The sequence below is a fragment of the Bacillus rossius genome, chromosome 3 (genome assembly GCF_032445375.1).
Source record: "Bacillus rossius redtenbacheri isolate Brsri chromosome 3, Brsri_v3, whole genome shotgun sequence".
NCBI classification, from domain to species: Eukaryota; Metazoa; Arthropoda; class Insecta; order Phasmatodea; family Bacillidae; genus Bacillus; species Bacillus rossius.
Window position 1 is genome coordinate 78,120,326 of NC_086332.1, and position 23,701 is coordinate 78,144,026.

The 23,701-nt window shown below is 37.9% G+C and overlaps 1 protein-coding gene across 1 annotated transcript in view; it reads right to left on the reverse strand.

Moving 5' to 3' along the window:
- Nucleotides 1-2,529, reverse strand: part of LOC134531326 (protein PRRC2A-like) — a 35,846-nt gene extending 33,317 nt beyond the window's left edge. The window contains exon 1 of the mRNA XM_063367020.1: nt 2,307-2,529. Coding sequence (XP_063223090.1) covers nt 2,307-2,529 — 223 coding nt within the window. The remainder of the gene's footprint in view (nt 1-2,306) is intronic.
- Between the last annotated feature and the right edge of the window lie 21,172 nt (nt 2,530-23,701).

Below are 23,701 nucleotides of genomic sequence, written 5' to 3' on the forward strand. Positions count from 1 at the left end.
TGTTTTGTTCATAAGTATAATTAAAAATCATAAAATATACCGAGTTATAATAATACAACATATGTATTGTTCTAATATTATTAAATATTAAAAATAATAAGTAAATGAACTATCATATAGTTAACGATTATGTCAACTGGAAGTTTGTATAAAGTCAACTTGTTATTGGGATAGAAATCATACACTACAGTGAATGGGTTAAAGTGCAGAGTTGTAGCTATAGGCCTATGAGTTTAGAGTCTAATTTGCTGCCGAAATGAGTCCGCGAAATTCTCGTGCTTCTATAGGTATTGGCTTCTAGTACCTTCTGTAGTCGTGTCGAATAATCCACAAAACAATGACTGACCATTAAAATATACTTCTAGACTGTCGCCAAACAAGACAACTAAATTAGCAAGTCCCTGCCGTTTATGATTTATAATTAATAGGGGCAGGCATTTTTCACGGAAAAAAACTGAACGCCTATTAGACTGCAACAAGGTATACCCGCGCCAGAGGTGTCTTCCTGGTGATTGGCGGCCGCCTACGAGAGAAGCCACTGCCTTGCTTGACCGATCAAATCAAGACGCGTTCGCTCCCGCACTGAGTTACTGTGATTGGCGTTGTGACAATCGACATGTAACCGAGATAAACCTACCCAACTACGAAACACAGACCATGCCACAGTGTTATAACTGTTAGCTAGTTTCGGAATCTTTTCGCGAAATATGCACGCCCTAATTGATTAAAAGCTGGAGGCCGGAAAAAATTCACGGATTAATTTCGCTGCAAGCTAGAATTCAAACAATTAGGTACACCTTTGCGCTACTTCTGCTATTGGCTCACAGTACTGTGGATCAACGAGTCTCTTCCTAGGGGTCGTTGAACCCGCGCATTGTTCCTGTCCCTGCTCAAAGCACGTGAATTCAGCGAGATGCATGCGACAGAAAAGTACATTTGAAAAGTTGAAATGTTTTACCTTTGCTTCTGCTTGAATGATTGTCAAACCAACCACTTGCAAAAAAATTCATCAAATGATACCGGTCAACCTAAAGGCGGCTTCATAACTAAGGCCATGTATTTTTGGCGAAAATATTTCCAGACCAGCTATGTGATGAAACTTTTTGGCATTGTCTGTGTTTCGTAGGTGGCTGGATTTATGTCAGGTAGCCTACATGTCTGCTGTCAGCCATCCAGTGCTGAAGCAAACGCTTTCTGAATGGTCCGGCCAAATGGGGCAATGGCTTCTTCTCTTGCAGACGGCCGCTAATCACTAACACTGCAGGTTAATGAGCGACCACATTAAAAAAAATACGTTTCCCCCTATTATAAGTAGAGCCACGGAATTTTCGCGCATTCATTCAGTCGCAAGCTAGAATGCAAACCTCCACACTGTCGCACTGTGTTCATGATTGGACCGCAGTTATCTGGACACGCCCCATCTACGACCGCGAGCCAACGATGCCCAGCTAGGAGAGAAGTAAGCGAATCAGGTAGTGCCAAATAACAAGGATAAAAATGTTCTCGCTAAGAAATCAACCAACGGGAAAGTAAACATGGGTCGAGCACACCTATAACTTTGAATTCTATCCCGATGATGCCAGAGGAATCCGCGAAATTTCCGGGGCTCTAATTATAAGTAGAGACCCGGAAAAATCGCGGGTTCAATTACCTCCAGGATAGACTCCAATATCCTCTACACACTCGGGCAAACGCCGACTGTTCATTGGCTGCTGACTTGTGAGTCGTCTCGACTGGGTGGCCTGTGATTCGACACTTCTATAAGTGAGGTTCTCTAATTGGCCCTCAGTCCTCCAGATTAACAGATAACCAATGACAGAAGCAGCACTAAGATAATATTATTTGAATTTTGGCATAACACGAAATGAATCCGCGAATTTTTCCTGTCCCTACCAATGGGAAAGTAAACATGGGTCGAGCACACCTATAACTTTGAATTCTATCCTGAGGCCAGAGGAATCCGCGAAATTTTCGGGACTCTAATTATAAGTAGAGACCCGTGAATTTCGCGGATTCATTTCGTGTTATGCTAAAATTAAAATAATTATACCTTAGTGCTGCTTCTGTCATTGGTTCACTGTTAATCTGGAGGATTGAGGGCCAATTAGAGACCCTCACCCATAGAAGTGTCGAATCACAGGCCACCCAGTCGAGACGACTCACAAGTCAGCAGCCAATGAACAGTTGGCATTTGCCGGAGTGTGTAGAGGATATTGGAGTCTATCCTGGATGTCATTGAACCCGCCAATTTCACGGTACTCTAACTATAAGATACAGAGTGGCATGAGACTGATGGGCGGGGCTACCTGGGGGCGGGCGCGCCGACAGGTCGTGCGGCGCCACGCCGGGAGACAGCGACGCCTCCGAGTCGGGGCTGAGTGCGGGCGGCGGCAGCAGCCACGAGCCGTACGCCAGCAGCGGCAGCGGGTAGGGCAGCGGGCAGTGCGGCGCCGGCGACCGCTCGGGCGCGATCAGCGACTCGATGGAGAAGGGCCGCAGCAGCCGCGGCGGAGGGCGTGGAGCGTCCATGCCGCCGGCTCCATGCGGCCGCGAGCACGTGCGCAGTCACACTGGTCGCACCGCCGTCCTCGCGCTCCCTCCCCCCCCCCCCCCCCACAATCTCCCGGCGGGCCACGCCCCCCGCGCGTCGCGCCATTGGGCCCCGCCCGCCCGCCAATAGCGCCGCCCCGCCGCGCGGCCACGCCTCCCCGGGACAACAACCGTCCAACTCGCACCATCGCACATTGCCACTGTGATTGCTGTCCTGGCATTAGACATGTGACGAAACAAAGACGATGTGACACTCAGCTAGTCTCGAAGAAAATTCGCGAAAAATTCATGCCCCTACCCATGAATTATTAATAGAGACCCGTAAAATTCGCGGGTTCAATGACCTCCAGGATAGAATCCAATATCCTCTACACACTCGGGCAAATGTGAACTGTTCATTGGCTGCTGACTTGTGAGACGTCTCAACTGGGTGGCCTGTGATTCGACACTTCTATGAGTGAGGGTCTCTAATTGGCCCTGAATCCTCAATATTAACAGTGAACCAATGACAGAAGCAAAACTAAGGTATAATTATTTGAATTTTAGCATAACACGAAATGAACCCGCGAATTTTACGGCTCGCTAATTATTAATTATAAACAAACTTGAATGTATACCGTTATACGTTTCAATGACATTTGCACTGGGTAATGACACGCCCCGAATAATATAATACCATAATTCATGTGATTGTACCATAGCAAATGCAATGCAGTCCGGCCGGAATGTTAACTGTGGCAACTGGTAATTAACACAATGTGTTGACTTGTTTGTGTAAAAGTTTGTTGAGTTAAGCTTGGCATGTGAAAAAAAAACCCGCGAATTTTGCAGGTCTCGACTGAGCACAATTTATCACAGCTCCAGTTCAATTTTTTTTTTACTATTACAAACTGTTTACCTTTTACGTTTAGTCAATAACGAGGTTATTTATCATCAAAGACGGACCCAGAGATACAACACAAAGCGAAGCAATTCACCTTGGTCTATTAGTAAGGAACCAGCAGGATCAGTGTCTGTGAAAATAGTGCAATAGTATCAACCAGGGGCGCAAATCTGTAGGATTCGAAAAGAGGGCCCGCAGAAATTAGCAAGGTGGTGCTTGTATGTTGTACACTGCCCATATTTTGGTATAGGCTGCATGCATGCAATAAGCAGAAAAAAATTTAAATATACAGACAGTTTTCCATAAAACAGTTTTTACATCAAACCCGTTCCCCAGTCACCCTTTTGCAAGCGCAAGTGGGGCCCCTCAGCGAGGGTCGGTGAGCGGTAGGATGAGGCGAAAGGGGGGGGGGGGAGGCTACGGTATCATAAAACTTAGGGTAAATGTGGGAGAGATGCCCCAGTGGGAGAAATGCCCCAGGCTGTCTACTTCGCAAGCCTCCCACCAGCGTGTGTTCCTGCCAGTTGGTACTCAACGAGCCAGGAGAAAATACGTACATGTTTTGTGTGTGTTCGTTAATTTCGCTCCAAAAAGGTAAGAATAAATGTTATGTGTATGGTTTTATAATATTGTGTGCGTGCTGGATGTATGTTTCGTACACAAGAGACCTAAAACCTGAATTTTTTTAATGTGAGGTGAAAGTATGTTCACTGCAGAGAACTTAACCTCTGTCGCAGCCATATTGCTGTAGACACACAATTTAAATTCACGTGGGGCATCTATCCTTTTGTGTGGGAGAGATGCCCCACGTGAATTTAAATTGTGTGTCTACAGCAATATGGCTGCGACAGAGGTTAAGTTCTCTGCAGTGAACATACTTTCACCTCACATTAAAAAAATTCAGGTTTTAGGTCTCTTGTGTACGAATATGGGAGAGTCGCCCTGAATATACCTAGGATATGCTAGAAAATTGTGTAATTTATACCAGGCAATAAAAGATTCTCATGACAGCTGTGTTACTTCTCAGCGTTTTGAACATTATCTAAGTATTCCCGTGTGAGAATATGGGAGAGTGGGTTCAAAAAAATTGCTTGAGTTTTTTTTATTTAACTGCGCCGTTTTGAACTGTTATCAGGACTGGCGGACGATCACATTACCAAGCTACTTATCTATGTTAGTTACGTCTGCAATTTCATCACTTTCTTAGAGAAACGGAGTAGTTAGTGATAACAGGAGGTGGGCGAACAAGAAACAGAGATAAAATAGCATTTTTGAAGGTACCGATTTTAACATGTCGGTACACCTAGGTGAAAAAGCTTTCATATTGCGTAATATTCTAAACACGATGGGAAAATTTTAATCATAAATTGAAAACATTGAAATGCACGTATCTTCCAGTATCCCCCCCCCCCCCCAACCCGTTTTTCCTATTTAACACTACCAAAATTTCCCATTAAAAAAGAAAATTACCTGACATTGTTTGAACTCGTATTAACGATCTATTAGACAACAGGTATCCCAAATAGGTTACTGAATATTCACAAAAATATTTTAACAGTGCAGCGAAGCAAGCTAGTAGGAGGGCAATAAACAAACTTCATCATCGACAAGCCCTAATGTTGTATTGTTAATGAATACAACAAACATTTTATTTTTGTGTGATTTAATCTTTGTGCAGGTCAACTGAAATGTCTAGAAAATATAAAAGAAAATGCAACTGTGTGGTTGCACGAAACGTGCACTATGTATGGCTCTCAGTGTAAAATTTGCGGCCGGGAAGAAAAACGCAAAAAAATGAAGAATCAGTTCATTTAAAATTTCTAAACTTCTGATTTGGACTTATCACTAATGACTAAATTGGTAAAGTGGTTTCAATAACACTATTTTGTTATCAAAGGCCTGTATGTATAGTGTGATTTAGTACAACTTTCTTCATGGGGCATCTCTCCGTCATGAGGCATCTCTCCCACATAGGGTGGGGCATATTACCCATAGCAGGGGATAGATGGCCAAAATAGTTACATATGTACACACATTTATTAATTATATTGTTATAAGAAGTGTAATACGTTACTGAATATTTTTCCTACAATCTTTAAAGAATTTGAATGTAATCTAAGTAATAATAGCCTTTGTGGGCTATTATGTGATTTTGTATTGAAATTTTTTTCTTAGGTAGGGCATTTCTCCCACATTTACCCTATATGTGGTCTCGATGATACTTTAAATATACTATATTATACTGGTATTTGTATTAAAATTAAAATAAGTATAAAAATCAAATTCATGTAACAGAGATTTTCTTGACGAAACTTTTCCCTTCAATTAAAAACCAGGCAAATGTACTATGAAAATAATTATGAAAACCAAACCAAAACAACAATTTTATCCTTAACCCGCAAAGGAAATTTCCCACAAGTGGAAATTCTCCGACCCAATTCTGAAATATAACCGAGACCTACAAACTACATAAGTAGACCCAAATGATGTACTTTAAATGGGTATCCAGTATAGACCCTACATTTGTATTTACTCTAGACAACTACAAACTACAATAACATTTTTTTTTCTTACGACAAAAATACCACGTGGCACCCGTTTGTAAAAGCATGTAGCCTATATTTCGCGAAAATATTTCGACACTAGATTTATGTTAACATAGTTCATTTATAAAGGTCAGTCTCGCCTGTGTTTCTTTCAAACACCTACGCTTTCGATTCACGAATCTGTGCAATTCTATAAGTATACGGAATCCAACGCGTTCCGAATGGTTTCTCTTGCGAACGACCGCCAATTATCTACAAGCAATAAACCTCTGGCACGAGCTTTCAGATTTTATTTTGGGAAAATACCTCACGCTACCCATTTTCTCTGAAAGGGAAGCTATAGCCTACATTTTATTTTAGGTGTTTAACAAGCGATGGGTTCGATCCATATCGCGGGTGGGCTTATACCTCAAAGCTTTGATGTAAAAACATCTTAGCTCTCAGTACACTGCATTTGGTGGGAGAAATTTCGTTAAAATGGAACGAAAGTCGACGAACGGACCCATATGCAGCAACATAAACCCGCATATAGTCATTTTCGAAAACATTAGGTGACATAACGTATTGTTGTGCCAAATGAAACCAACCTGTGATAAATATTCGGTAAACTGAAATAGTCATAGCAGAAAGTAATCACAAGTTTTAAAATACTTAAGAAACCGGGTATTATACGTAGGTACTATTCTTCTGCAGGCTCTAGGTGGTTAATAGATAGTTGGACTCCGTGGCGCAGTCGATAACGCACCGGGCTACGGTGCGGGGGCTCTGGGTTCGAATCCCGGGTAAGACATGGATGTAATTTGTGTTGTCTTAATACGCCAACTTTCACAACTCCAATTTCACAATGACTTGGGGTGACATAACTATACAACGTTAAAGGGAGGGAGATGATTGGCACACTCTTTAAAAAAAAATTAAAAAAACAGCACAGTGACAGAGCGCGCATTTGGTATGCTCAAGGGGTGTGGTTCAAATCTCGTGTTTTTTTTTTTACTTTTTAATAACATTATTAATAATAATGATGAACCAGCTCAATAAGTTTAAGGTTTGTTTGTAGGAAGTATTTATAGACTGGTTTCAGTCTTTTAAGCAAAAACAAATAGGCTATAGTCTACAAAAATATATTTAGTATTATAATAAGTATTTTTTAATGTTTCAGTTTAATATTTTAGTAATGACATAGAAGAATAACTTCTAAGGTGTGTGGAAACTTTATAGTATTAGCTGCTTAGTGATTTTCAACAAGATGTGCAGTATTTTAACAAAATTCCTTGTCGAAAATTAGGTCCAAAGCTTAGGTTCTATCGGAGCCGTTGCTAATAGTTTAAAATTTACTGTTGTTTTGTGCTGCTAATTGATATGGTGGCAAGCAATGTTTACGAGTCAGGCAGCGGATTCTAGTGGCGAGTTCAGAAAGTATGTGCGTGATTTGCATCCAGAAATTTTGGAATTTGAAAAGCATCTATTTTATTTATCATTTTATTTATCACGCTCGGCGGTATTTTAAAGAATTCTACGTTAAATTTCTTATCCGAGTTTCATATTATCAGTTTGCTTGCAACATGAACAACATGAGGACACATGAGTATACTCGTTACCGAGGCTTGACACATCAGCGACGAGTAGGTATCTGCTGATAGACTCGCTCACGATTTTTTTTTTTTTTTTTTTTTTTTTTTTTTTTAGTTCCAAGTCTGTACTCGTCACCTTGCACCTCTCTGCACAACCATGTAACGTATAACTTTACTTTTTTATGGGTGTATAGTTTATGAGTGTATAGTAGTCAACAGTCTACTGAGAAAGTTTGGAAACTACTATAAAAATAGGTAGTAACTGTTCTATCTTAAATTTATTTTAAAAATAAATGCCTTCTATCGTTTGCGTTTTTTACTAGAGTCGGTGGGACATTTGTGCTGTGTCGATAAATTACTGAATGGTGAAAGTATGTGATAACATAGACGCATTTATTAGTCCATCGTGCTAAATGTCATAGTACATACCTAGGTGACGCAACCAAACACTCAAGGATAAGCAGGTGTTCACTACTTAAGGTGGGATCTCACGTCCCAGGAGATTATTTTTTTCATTTTATCATCATTTGCCTACTATTAGTTAAAGGCTATTTCTGGAAATTTAATATAGCTCATGAATTTGTTCTTATTTATTAAAAATGTTAAGATAATTTTATTTAGTGCGATATAATTCCAATGAAATATCTCGCTACAGAGCAATAAGTATAAATAACAAAAATTTGCGCACCTTTTAACACCCATTATATAGCCTACCTAACACTTAGTAAATATTTATTGAAAATATTGGTGACAGAACAAGAAATTCAAGAGAGTTATAGTGCTAACTTTAAAGAAATAGTAATGAAGAGCAAATGAAAAAAAAAATCAACATGGCATGTGAGACTCCACCTTAAATGTAGGCTAAATAAAAATTTGAGGCTAAGGGCGAAAGATTTAATATTCCGTTTTATCGACATAACGTAGGCCTGTAGCAATAAAAACTAATGCCTCAGTTGCTCTGTCGAACATATATTTTTGTTTGTTTCATTTTCTTAACGTTTTTATTGGGTATTTAATGCTTGATCTCACGCGCTGAGTACCTACATACGTTACGTATTTCACCAACGAAGGGATGTTCCTGTGAATTTATTCCGTCAGGGCTATCTCGCCACCCATGCTGGGTCACAAATGATTCAACCAGATGTTTACAAAACATTATAGTTTAGGGCTGTAAGACCTGAAAGTCACACGAGTGATCATAATTATTATAATCACACGCGTGACGTTTTACCGATATTAAAAAATATTAAGTGAAAAAAAATAAAGTGTAGAAAATTTTAAATAGAACACAAAATGAAAGAGATCTATCGTGTTAAACATAATAGAAAGCCCTTACAAAATATGAATTACAAAAAAAAATATCCAAGTCGGCTTGTGAGACCGAGGCATGTGTTCATGACAGAGTAATTAATGCTTGACATTTTACAGCTCGAAAAAAAAAACCTTACATCTGATGACAAATTTTACAACGAAACAACTTCGAATGAACATGCACAGTAATAGCCTTTGAATAATAGCAGTGCAAGGAAATTAAATGATAACCAACCTGCTCGTAGGATAGTGTCAGAAAGACGGTTTTAACACATCCCTAAGGGAAAATTCCGAGGTAGATAGCCCTTCCAAGTTTCCTTTAACTCATGTTTACAATGTGAGGTGTAAATAAATATGTTAAGAGTTAGTTTTACCTGACGTACAGTTATGCGCTTTGACGTCGCGACGTTTTCGTTACTTTCACGAAATATTATGTAAAGCTAGCTTTAAGTGCACCAAAATTTATTTTGATAGCATAGATTATATTTTTAAGTGGCCAAGAATTGTCTTATTAATAACAGCCAAATTTTGTTGTCGCTTATTAATGGCTGTGTTGAGACTACAAAATAAAATTTTAAGTCACTTCAAAAAAAGTATGTTGGGGTGTGCCAATGTTGACAAAATATTTGGTGGCTGTAACAGGACAGTTCTTTTTTTTTTTTAGTTTAGTTTATACTTCCGATGCAGTTAATATTAGGTAGGTGAAAACTTCAATAATTAGCCTACATGTTTAGAAATGGTGTTACCAGAAATTTCTGTGCTTTCATGCACTTTTTACGATCTGTATGTTGTCCCGATGGCTACCTTGAATTTAATTCTGCTAAAAAAATTCCGAAAAAATGAGTAGAAGAAATTTTAAGTAAATCATTTAAATAAGAAACAAAATGAATATATATAAACATTTCCGTTTGATATTCAAACAATATGATTGTGAACTGTGTTAAAAAAAAATAGTTTAAAAATCAATTATAACCACAAAAATTGCTCCAAGATATATGATGATCTAAAGGTTCTATTACTACACAAATATTAGTATGATTTAAATATATATTTGTTTGGATACAATTATTAATTATAAAATAAAGGTACTAACACAACTAAAAGCTATTAATAGGCGAGACCACAGGCAAGGGTAGGCTATAGGAAAGAAAGAATGACACGGAACCTAGGTGTTCATAATACATATTTTTTGGCTGAATGACCTCAATTTCACCCTGAAAACACGATATAGGCGTCAACAACTACACTATTCATTTGTAGAGACAAGAATTAACTTTATTTCTATATCAATCAGGTTTTAAAAGTAGAAATGTCGGTGTTATTGTTTTTATAAATATTTTTAAAGTACGTTTTTATAAGGATATTATATTATTTGCCAATTATGACAGTAAAATGCTTCATTATATTTATTATACAAAAATATTTTTATGTGACTGCATTGTTATATTAAAATAATTTAAGGAATAAAAACAAATTTGCAAGAATGTTGTGACTGTAGCATTGAAATTATTGAGAGTACCTATAGCTTTTATTTATACATATTTAGGTGACGTGTTACTACCCCTGTTATTCATATGAAATAATTTCTACAGCCACAAAATTTTGATTGGTTATAGAATTTAATTCAATTTAACATAATTCATACGCTCAGTGTTCAATCTTAAATACTTTCTCAATTATTTACAATAAAAATGTTGTTCAGCCCCAACTTCAAACACGTATACCTACCAGGCTTGGGAAACACTTAAGACTATAAGTCGTGCGCAGGTTTTTCAAAAACTTATTTTGTTGTGATGAAGATATAGACGAAGTTTTTCCGTCGAATTTAGACTCATCTGTAAAGGCTAAACGTGGCTCCTATTCTTACCTAGAATTTTCCATCTGATACACTTTTGGGAACGTGTATAATTTTTTATATAACATTACATAACTTTCTGGTAGTGTTTCTGAATATTTAAGGGATAGAAACCTACAAATCTCGCGTTATTGTTGAGATAATGCATAGAATTTGTACCAGGATAAGCTTGTTATTGGTTCGTGAATAGTTTGACATGCCACACTGGACAATAAACCAATAAAACAAACTCAATTAATTTTGTTCAACCATGCACGATCCAAACATAAGGTAAAATGTGGCACCAAAAATTAAATAAAGACAAAAAGTGATAAGTTAGGTATGTGTAAAGTATGTGGGGTCTAGCCTGGTACCAAAAACATATCGCAAGTTTAGCAGGTCTCTCTGTATACCTACTACTTTTTTTTTGTGGAATTTCCCACATAAACGTGGTAAATTTTCATATAAATGTATTTTTTTTCTCAAATATAGATTAGAATTACGATTCTTATTTTATTAATAAGCTCTTACCTAGTGTTGTAATTTTACTAATAATTTACACAGCAATAATTTTTCATCATCAGAAGTTTGGTTGGACTGTAAAAAAATTATGGATTGAAATTGTACACTGCAATAAATATGTCGGAAATTTACAATACTAATAATGTTTAAGCATAAAAAAATTACAATTATCTATAAAGAGACACTTGGGTTGCAAATATGATTGTTGCCAAATACTAATGACAAGTTTGCATATATCTGGCTATGTACAGGGACTGGGAAAAAATCGCTGATTTATTTCGCGAATTAGGCTAGAATTAAAACAATTGCACCTTTTCGCTATTTATGCTATTGGCTCACAGCCAGGGTTGCTAAGGGTTTAATAAAACACGTAAAATATAGAAAAACCAAATATTTCTGTAATTTTTTCTTCTGACAGCAAAATTATACCGAAAATAACCATTTCCGTCAATGTTCAGGCACCTCAAAAACTGCTCAAACGTTTACTATTCACAAAATTTCGTTTATTTTCCTTTTCCTGAAACCAAGGTCTTTTTACTTTACAAAAGGGGTAAACTAATTTCCGGATGCTTAGACCTACATACAATTTCGATACCCTGCACTCGAATCTATAGCAATTTTTTTTACAAACATTACGTTCATTTTGCTAAGGTGGCACATATGAAAGCAAACAGTAGGTATGTCTCCCCCACCCCGGGCCAAAAAAAAAAGCAACAGCAAGTGAGCTGCGGAAAAATTTGTGTCTGGGAGGTCAGGGAAACTTGTCGATTCAGATATGGAAAAACTGTAAACGTCAGGGAATTTTAAGATTTCAAGTTTGTAGCAACCTTGACAGTTTATCTGGAGGAGGACTGTCGACCAATGAGAGACCATCGGCCAGAGAAGTATCAAACCGCAGGCTTCCCTCTAGAGACGTCTCACAGGCCAGTAACCAATGACTAGGGGACATACATATCTCCGAGTGCGCAGATGTCCGTGGATTCTATCCTAGAGGTCATCAAACCCGCGAATTTTTGCTGACCCCAGCCATAACATGGACACCTCTGTGTGACGAAGTAGCTAACGTATTTGGCTTGCATTATTATTCAAAAATTTCGTTTGTCAAATTTTTATTTTATTTGAGCTCAACTTCTGGTTAACGAGTTAATTAGAAATGGTAAAATGTGACATTGAGAAAAAGATAGGCAATGGCCTATAGCAACCAAAAAAAAAAAAAAAAAAGATAGAATCGCAAGAATCAAGGTTGACAGGTCTCACGATATTCAATTTTCCCGTTGCATTTACCTAACTCTTTAGGAGATTGTTGAGTCTAACCTAGAGATCGTTGAAAGTGCGAAATTTTCCAGTCTCTAGTCATGGGAGACCAGCCCGGGTCTTTTAGAACAGGAGCGCACTGTCTTATATGCGTTATCTTGTTTTCGAGCAATTAAGTAGTCATCAAAATATTGCAATATTTTTTTAGAAACACAAAAAATATAAAATTTGTTATATATATATATATATATATATATATATATATATATATATATATATATATATAGAGAGAGAGAGAGAGAGAGAGAGAGAGAGAGAGAGAGAGAGAGAGAGAGAGAGAGAGAAAGGTAGCCTATATTAAAATACAAAATTAGCTTCCGGAACACAGTAACGCATCGAAGAACAGACTCTTTGGCTGCAATAAATTGATGATCCCTCATCCTCAGCGGTTGAACTCGCCCGCAAACCGCTCAGAGCCACGCGTCGCTTGGGCGCTTCTCGTTCCACGCTCGCTGACATGTCCCCCTCAGCCGCTGCTTTGCGCGGGGGAAGGAAGCGGTTAGTCGAGTGCGGCAGAAGGGAGAGGAAAGAGTGAAATCCGGGAACCCAGCACTCCCCCTCTCCAATCTTTTCAACCCAACTCCTCCGCGGTAAGTGTGGTAAATGATACGAGCCACGCCGTACTTTTTTTTTTGTCACAATTCCGCTGTAACTCCCGTAGTAATTACGTTGTCCGGCTCTAAGCGTCCTCGTTCAGTATAAAGCCGGAGTTAAGTGCCCTGACTTGCTATTACACTAATTTTTTTTTTACCGCCACACAGCTCTTAAACTTGATGTCTCCGATAGCAATCAGGGCGAGATCGTCAAATCGCCGTTAGTTGACCGCGTGGCCGTTACAGTCATAACGAGTCCTAACCTGACGTGCATGTTGCATGACAAACAAGCGTTAAAGTAGATAAATAATTTTCACAATGCAATATATTTTTTTTAAATTTAATGCTACTAATAAATTCGTAATACTATTTAATACTATTTAATAATAATGTTTCAAATTCTCAAAAACTGCGATCATTTTGACATCTAGGTAAAATAAAAAGTAAAAAGTCTGTTTTTTAAATTTATAGCCCCACATACTTTTTTAAGATCAAATATTTGTAAATCCTTTTCACAAGGCCCAGTTCATTCGTTTATAAGATATATTTAGGGTACTGGATAGCCTAAATAAAAATATAAGAGGCCTCTAGAACTTAGACAAACTTTCATGGCTGGTTTTCCTAAACAGTTACCCTACTGTTATCAAACTTTACAATTCAAAACAAATAACAAACAACTATGTAAAGATTTGGATTAGATTAAAACTAAGCCATTCGCACGAACGTACGCAGAATTTCATCTCTGAAAAGGTGAGATTTTGAGAAGGGCGTAAGGGGGAGGGGGGGGGGGGTGTTAAAGAATGTACCACTTTGCCTGCTGTTCACTTTCAATTTTTTTTACCCGACTAAGGCGAAGCCAAAATGAAGGGTTATGATTTTAGCAGTCTATGTATGTATGTAGGCCTATGTAGGTATGTCTGTATGTTTGTTTGTATTTATGTATATGTTCCTCCGTAGCGCCTAAACTATTCATCCGATTTTGATGAATAAAGTGTTAATCGATTCGTTATTATGGCCCGGGTAAAATATGCTACATTTAAACGGACTTAAACAATAGGAGGAGTAGATTTTACCTTGTAAACCCCGATTTTAACCGGTTTCATTCCTTTCTTTTTTTGGACGTTGGAAAACGTATTTTTGCAAAGGGCCAAGTTTACGTTGCATTAAGTAGGGTAAGAACATTGGGTGGTTTATTTATTAGCGATCTGGACTCGCGGAAACTTTTATGCAACCCTCATGATTCAGCATCTTTGATGGAGTTGGAAAGGCTGAGAAGTTAATAATGTTCGCAGGATTTCACGGCCATTGTCTTAAGTAGCTTGGCTTCTGGGTTGTAGCCGTGTCCTTGGCGAATAATTCACCGACGTTTCGGTCTACATTGTAGTCGCCATCATCAGGGAGCAGTTATTGTAACCCGACTGCGGGAAAAACACCCAAAGGTAAGAAACTAGTTAGGTATTGATTACTATTATAGTCTTATTAAGTAGGATCAATCTTTTTTAATTAAAATTTTCTATCAGTTTGATATAATAACATTATAATTTAAAACCATTCTTGTATATTAAAATAAATAGTTGCTTGTGTATAAAATTAAAATGCTTGTTTTGTAGTTGACAACGCACGACTACGGCATTTGAATTGAATAGGGTATTTGACAGGTTTTAGGTAAATGTCTAAAATTGTTCATTATTACATAATACCTAAGCAATTTGATTAATTCTTTGTGAAGTTATCTATTTTCTATGAAAATCCCCATCAAAGTTTAAATGAATAAAAAAGCCGCCAAAACGGTGAGACGCCCTGTTTGCAGGTCACCTGATGTCATGACGTCACATGCTTGTAAACAAACTGTCAGCTTTCACGTCGCAATGCGGCTAGTGAGAACTTTGATAGTCTTACTGTTATGTGAAATGGCTTACAAATGGTGCGTAGTGCCACAATGCACTAACACGTCTGTTAAAACACCGGAGAAAATATTTGTGAGCATTCCGAAGAACTGTAAGATTCGTAAAAAGTGGTTAATGCTCGCTCGCAGAGACCCGAAAGATATAGCAGCAAGTACTAATGCTCTAATCATGTGTTCCGTATCACGTATCCAGGTTCATCCCTTATTCCTAGTGGCATGATCCTATAATTATTGATCCTGTAGTAAATGATGCTTGCTGTTTAAATTTAGTACGTGGAAATAAACTGCATAAAACCAAATCTTGTGATCTACCAATGAATTATGATCTTGATTTGAATAAAAAGTGAAATATATCGTGCATTCAACTTACGACCATTAGTCATTATTTTACCACAAATTTTGATTATATCCAGGATCTTTCGACGAACTAAAACAGAAAAATTATGTACCACAGTAACAAAAATTTACAGGGTCATGCCATCCATAGCAAGAGACCAATTTGGATGCGCGATACGGAACTCTTACCTATTAAAGTAATGTTGACATAAATGTGGCTCACAAAACGATAATTTGGTGAATAATTTTATATTTATATACATTGAAATACATACTTCATTAAATTTTTATTCGCTTTAAATTAGTTCTAACGGGAGCCCTACTTTTGTTATTGAATGGTCAATCCAATAAATCTGTCAACATTATATAAAATGTTTACAATAATACAACATTTTTAGGCTTTTCTAATTTACTTAATTATTTAAAAGTATATTTTAATCATTTATAATAACATTTAGGCTTACAACGCTACTTTCACGTTCTTTAATTCTGCAGCATAAAAATCGGGATTGTTTTTAGAAAAAATAGTCCGACCATTATTGCGCCTATTCTCGGGAGGTTTCCACTGTCAGCTTTAATGAAGTTGATCTCCATCATATTTTTTCTAATAATTACAATAATTTCTTACTTTTAGTCAGCATTAGATAAGAATACTAGTTAATATGACGCAAAAACCTTGAAGAAAACACCGATGCACCGTACAAAACTTCGACTGGCATTTACTGTTTACAAGCAGGTGACGTCACGCCAGATTCAGCCAATCCCGTGCGTTTTCAATCACGTGGTGAAACATGAGAATTTAATTATTTTATTAATGATTTCTTATAATAATCATATATATTTCTGAATAATGCGTTGGCTAAATTTGTTTTGAAAAATGTTTACTCTAAAGCTAACAACATTTAAATCAATAGTTTAACTATAATCAAATACCCTACCTATCTAACATATCAAATGACTTGTTTTACTCAATAAGACGATGATATCAAACAGCACCTACCTTGTTTCTTACATTTTAGTGTTTTTTTTCCGTAGTCGGGTTACAGTTTTTTTTACTTTTTTATTTTCTTTTTGCTGTTGAGAATGATTAATTTTTATAGATATTTTTATGGTTTAAGGAGAGGGGGCTATATTACTTCCTCCCTCCCATGCGTAGGTACGTCCCTGGTCCTGAAGAATAATGTGTCTCAACTAAAAATAATAATAATAACTAAAGCCCGTAAAAAATCGCGGATTCATTTCGCGATAGGGTAAAGTAAAAAAAAACACATAGGCTACCTTTGAGCTGCTTTCGCTATTCGCTCACCGTTTACCTGGAGGGCTTTGGGCCAATAAGAAGCCATCAACGATAGAAGTATCTAATTACAGACAACCCAGTTGAGACGTAGTCGTGACGCGTGACAGCTGTGAGGCTGTCATTCTCGCTGCTGGCTTTCCTTTGTTCTACACTGCACCGAAAAAAAATTTTTTTTTTCTGTACTTTCACAAAACATTCCTTTGGAAACCAGTTGCCAAGGAATAACTTGGAATACTGCAAGAAATAGGTATATTGTAAATTTGTACAACACATGGCTATGGATATATTTCCATCTACGAAATAGATTTTTAGAGATAATAACTAAGTATATCTTATGAAAACTGGCCCATACTTTTGTATTTTATTTCATGTTACATTCAAGCATATTTTTTTTCAACCCATTGAAAATATAATAGAATATTAAATCATTGGACTTTATTTTGTTTTGTTTAGCTTATTACCCGTGCACAGTTAATATTGGAAAGCTATTGCTATTGTGGGAACGGTTTATAAATAATTTTAAACTATTGGAGGTACTGGGACAACACAAATCACAAATGCCCGGGTTGAGAATCCGAACAGAGCATTACTGCGAACACTATTTTGTAGTGATACCGTTGTTTTCATGTAAATTAACAAATTTACAAATGCCTGTAATTTTACAAGAATATTTCTGTTCCATTTTCAAAAAAATAATAATGTGGTGGGTACCAAATTGTGGTTTCATTGTAGCTTACCAAGATTTGCAAAACATGTCGATGAAGCTGACGGAAGAAAATATTTTTCGGACTACCCTTTGAAGTTCAATTTTGATATAATGTCCCGATCAGCAGCACGGCTGTCGGACAATCTGTGAACTGTCAACCCGGTGAGTGTCTCCCCAATCCAGGTTCAAGATAGTCCTGAGGGCCTCAGTTTGTCCCAGGGAAACAATGTATAAATATACACGTCCCACCAGAAGTTCAAAGCCATCAGTAGGTTTAAGATGATTATGTTCTGATTATAATATTGTGGTAGAAATACTTAGTAGTTAAAAATTTAAATACTTAGCCTAATTAATTCACTTTTAAATAACTAATTTATCATTCGTAATATTAAAAAAAAATTATTATTTAAACCAAATCAAATTTGAGTTCTAGAAAATCTTTATACTATAAGTTTTTTTTCTAAGTTTTTGGAACAATGAATTTAAAAAATATATTTTTTTTACGTAGATATAGGAAACGACCTGTAACTAGTAAAAAAAACTACCTCTCGCAAAATTGCTGTGATTTGTTTTAAACATCCATAGTTAGCAAATAAAGTTACGTAAGTTACAGTTCAGAGGAAAATTTCTTATCTCCTTTATACAGCTTTATTATAAACTTTTCTAACTAGGAATTAAAAATCAATCAAACAGTAGTCTTAAAAGATTTATTGCCGTTAATAAACAAATTCTACCAGAGTTTTGAAACAAAATATAATTATTTTATGTTTAATTTTATAATGGTCATACAATTTTGGTGGGACGTAGGCCTACAGATCGTGGGCTTTCGTGGCCAGAGTTAGGTACATTAAGGATTGGCTTCAACCGTCATGCAGGAATTTTTAGATATTTGCTTTTTTACCATTCTTAATGAAGTGTTCATTTGAAGACGAGGCTTAAAATTAGTTGTGAAACCCAGGGAATAAACTTCTTGTGCATAAACATAACTCAAGAAGTCAGGTAAAAATTTTGACTTCGAATATTTTCCCGGCAACAGGAAACGCGTGGAATACATCTAGCACAAAATTCAACAACGTAAAAGAAAAAAAAATCTGGAATGTATAAAAGAGCGAAACATTTTAACAAACGTCGGACACATCAAATTTATCACATACACCGCCCCCGCCTTAAAACCGAGATATAAGTTAAGATATGGTGACTGTTAATTACAGGGCAAGCATTTAAGAAGTAAAATTTAGAAATAAAATTAACGAAATCATCCATAGTTTTAAGAATATTCTGTAGGGCCAAATAAAACACGCGAATAGACTACGTTTCTTAGGCATTTCGGGTGAACGAGGTGAATTCTTTTATACAGAGCAGCGCCTCGCAGGTAGACTATCCTCGTGACAGTAAAGGCAACCGTGTTGCGGTGCTCATGGGGTATAGTCTGTGACAAGTAAAATGTTTCAAAATCCAACAGTTCTGAAACGTAGTGCCAATGGTCTGCTTATCCTTCTGACACTGTCAACAGCGTTTGTAAGCCACTTCAAGTAGTTTCCAATGTCCGAAAACAAACATTCCGGGATGCTTTGCAGATGGTTGTTGGGGAACGGTCACACCACCAGTAGGCCTACTTCTTTTAGTCAGGTTACATTAGCCAGGATTTAGCCCACACATGAGCATACGCGTTGTAGTCCCAAAACGCCTTAATAGCGCCACATGGTTGGCGTTGTTCAAGGCAGGCTGACTGACTAACAAGGACGCGACGACGGGCATCTGGTGGGTCCGCACGGCCACTGACGTCACGCATACCGTTGGGGAATTATGGTGCCCGGCCCTCACCACCTCCTGCCCCCGCGCCTTTCTTCCTCGGCGCTGTTATCTATCCCTTGGTGGCCCGGGAATCCCGCGTGGAGTGGCGTGAATAAGCATTGTTATTCTGGATAGTTCGAGAGTCGGGTCGGTCTGGGACGGCGCGACAAGTCACAACCACTCCAGTCGGTTCCAGAAAGACTGCCAAGTGTATAAAAGCGGCGTCGCCGGCCTCCGCGGAAGTTCCGAGAGTTCCGAGAGTGGAGTGGAGTGGAGTGCGAGTCCATCGGAGAGGACGAGAGACCCCCTTTGCGAACTGCGCGGACGTGGAGCGACGGGACCGTGCGAGTGTGACCGAGTGGCGCGAGACTGTGTTTGCTGACAGGTGCGGGGTAAGGGGCGAACCACTGTCGAGCCTAGCTCCAGTGAGGAGTGTGAACTGTGGGCTGGACAGATACTTAGTGATTTGTGAACAGACATTAAGTGTAGTGATTTCATTATTAATGACAATATTAAAAGCGAATAAAACTGTATAAAATTTATTGGGGTATCCTTACGAACCCGTTTTCCACACTCACAACAATATAAGTAGCCTATACGCACACGTTTCGCCCATCAGATACAAGATTATATTTTTATTATTTTTTGAGCGTAAAATAAAGATAAGATACTTATTTTTAAATACAATGTTATTATCTACTTCATATGCAATATGGTTTGAATTTATTACAAAAAAAAAGTTTCTAATTCTCAAAATTCTGAAGTGTTTGACAGCTAAGTAAAATAAAATAAATTTATTCTGAAAGAAAATTAAACAAGGTAAACTTATCATAAAGTAGCCTGTATAGCATTGACTTTAAATATAAAAATTTCACCTCTATGATCAAATTTATTTTATTTTATTTTTACACCACAATACTGTAACTTTAACTTTGGGAGATAGTTGTACAAAAAAGTGTGCGATTCGATTTTTTTTCTCTTCATTTTGTGAAACTTTATCCGATCTAAATGTCTAGGCCTATAATATTATCAATTTTGGAACGATTATTTAAAATTATTGCCGGAAATGTGACGCAACCCCCTAAAATCTGGTTTAATGCGAGTAAAATTAACACGTTCCAGAGAAACTCCTAAATTGGGTTTTGCACATCTTCATCTCCGTTAGCTGTCCCTGTTTACAAGCAACACAAGGGAGCCGTGGTCAAATTATTTACACCACACTGAGAATCCATAATCAACTATGTGAAATTTATATGTAGACTAGCTAAAGACTGTTGTGCATTTGCCAGAAATAAAATTAAAAGAGCTAGGGATGCACACAGACGTATGCAAGAGTTCAGAAGCACAATATACATAACTCACAAAACGTAGGAGGGGCCTGCCATTTTTCTTAGTCCTTCTTCTTTTGACTTTAATTCAATTATTAAAGGGACCTGTCCCCGCGATTAAAATTGGAAGCTTTCCACCTACCTCTATATCATTTCACTTTTTTCTCAAAGGACGCCTATCCGCTCAAAGGTGACACAAGTGACCATTTAAACACGAGCGCTGACATTTCTTATTTTTTGTCTGAATGCTAAGGGAAAGAAAGTTATTGGCACCGAAAGACACTGGTTAAAATAGATTGTTTTTTACTATAACAGATTTATGTCGTATAATTTTCAAAATTTTTCTTTGTTAAATAATTGCATAGGTAAACGGAATACCTTTCTGGTACAAGAAGTTTTCCCTGTGGAGTTATCGGAGTTTAGTATGCATTTATTTTTCGGGAACGACAAATAAGTATAATAAGTAGATACTGTCGCCAGTAGAAGAAACATCCCTAGGAACCGTCGTAAAATAATAATAATAATGAAACGGAGAAAAGGCAAGTATGTAAGGACTTTTTCATGATACTAGCTGAAGTACTTGCTCTTCCCTGCAATACTTTATACATGCCCCTCCTCGTGGGTACGCCACTACCGTGAATAGAATAAAAAAATTATCAAACCATACAATAGCCATTGCTATGGAGATGCAGAAGAAATGTAACAGCAAAATTTTATTAAGTAGTATCAAAATTCTTATTTTAAGCGGTGAATTTTCTTGAGATCTCACTAGACAGTGGTGACCTTCCTCTTGTTTAGAAGGCCAAGTGTGCAAAATGAGATAGGAGAAAAATTGTATATTAGTACAGTCTGAGAAACAAACAAAAGGAAACTCTTCTTTATATAATTCATATAGAGTGCAACGAAACTAATTGCTGGCCGTGAAACAGCAAATTAATTCATTCATTATATTCTATCCATTTTACGAACTGCGATTTTGTCCAACCTATGATGATAGTTTGAAGTCGGAGGGGTGGGGTGGGGGTGCGTAAAGTGATTCAGTGGTCAGGCCACTCGCCTCCCAATAAGGCGTCGTGTCTGTGTCCGGAATTGTTTCGCACGTGGGAAACGCGGCGGACGTTTCCGTGCCCGGTGGAGTTTTCTCGGGGATACTCACGTCACCCCCATCATACTCCTCGTCAGTGCTCCATTCTCATCTCGTTGTCATTCAACGTGTCTAATGACCTCGTCGGATAGCTATGGGCCCGCCTAGTCTTGTGTTACTGAGGTGTGATGATAAGTGCGACGCTCGCTGGTGCTTCTAGCGCGGTATCGCCTCTCAGCGCAAGGCTGTGGACTGGCGGGCAGTCTTCCCGTCGTGCACAGGACAACTGTGAGATGTGAGCGGCAACCATAACATTATATTGTATAAACATTGAAGATAAACGTGTACTGCAAGTCCCTGGAGTGCTTTCAAGACTTAGTACCGGACTTTCGAGACTAAAATTTATTGTGAGCGCGCTTTTCACCCATTTTCACTCTTCAAAAAACTACTCATCCGCCCTCAGCGTATTCTTAATTGCTTTTCGTAGGCAGACACCAATGAGATATGTTGAGCAGTTTTCGAATAGCTTGGTTTCTTCTGAAGCTCGATATCGTTTGGAAGAGTGCGAATCGGACTAGAACGAGTCGCGCGGCGCCGGTATAGTATGCCGCATGCAATGTCTCGAAACTGCCAGTTCTCAGAAATAGTACCAGTGGTATACGTCTACATAACCTTCCGCCACTTTTATTCCACCAACAGTGTTCATAAATAACTTCGCGTAGTTGCCAGGTTCGCAAGAAGACATCACGTGATCACGTTTAAAATGCACCGCTGAATTCGAGACGCGATCCAGGCACTACGGACAGCTTGACAGTGTGGGGGAGGGGCGGATGGGTCGCTTTTGCTCCCCAGGCGCGGACCCGCCATCGCTGCGCGGGAGTAATCTGCCGGCACTTAGCGGAGAATTAGTGCCGCGCTCCAGGCCCCGCCCACCCGCAGCTCGCTCCGCGCGCAGTCACACAGTCACAGTCGCAGTCACACACACACACACACACCACTCGCCAGCCCGGCTAGATCAGCGCTTCTTCCATCAGCCTCGAGCGCTTTGCCGTCGTCATGCACTTTATCGACAATACTGGTTAATAGTGAGGTTTAACACCTTAAATCCGGTGTTAAAATTATTTGGCGTATTCATCAATCCTGCATTTATGGTTCGACATATTCTGCAATCGGCATTTATGGTTCGGTATAATTCTGTAATCTGGCACCAGTCAAGTTGATTGCATCCGATATTTTTTTTCCTCGGGTGGATTCTGGCTGTTGAACTTGGTCGCCAGGTCACAATTCTACGCTGCCGGAATTGTTAGTTCACTCAACGGTTCATAGCACTTTCGATTTTCATTTTAGTACACGGTAATTCTTTTGTAAATTGTACAGAAATACTAATGAAAACTTACAGATAGTTGTAGATTTGTTCATTACATGAAAACAAATGTAGCACTACAAAATATTGTTCGCAGTAATACAGGCGTCGGATTCTTAACAGGGTATTTATGCTCTGTGATGACCCAGTACCTCCAATAGTTAAAGTTATGTGAAACCGTTACCTGAATAGCTTTCTAGTATTAACTGCGCACATTAAAACAAACGGTAAACCCAAATAAATACAAAATTGTTAATATTCGATTATCATTTATATGGTTTTAAAAAATTATGCTTGGATAAAACATTAAATAAAATATAAAATTATGCACCAATTTTTGTAAGAAAAACGTATTTCATATACTTATGCAAAAAACATATCCGTGTGTAGTACAAAGTAGTATTAGAAACTATATCTTGGTATCTGGTTTCCAAAGGAATTTTTGGGAAAAGTAAAGCTTTTATTTTCTGTGTAAAGTTGATTCATTTCTTCCAACGGGTCACATCTAACACTCCAAAATTAATTCGTGGATTCCCTTAATGATTTTTTTGAAAAATAGATCTGCTAGATGGTAACAGAAAAATTAAAACAGGAACACTTGTCTGTATTTTGTCTTTATGTAAAGCTGCGTGTTGCAAACTTTAATTTTTTTTGTGTGTTCCCGTCAAAACTATGGTCTATTGACGTTCGTTAGTTCGTTATGGCTGAGACCCTCGTATATAAAAATTAAGGATTTACAATATGGCGGCCGTAACGGAAATTT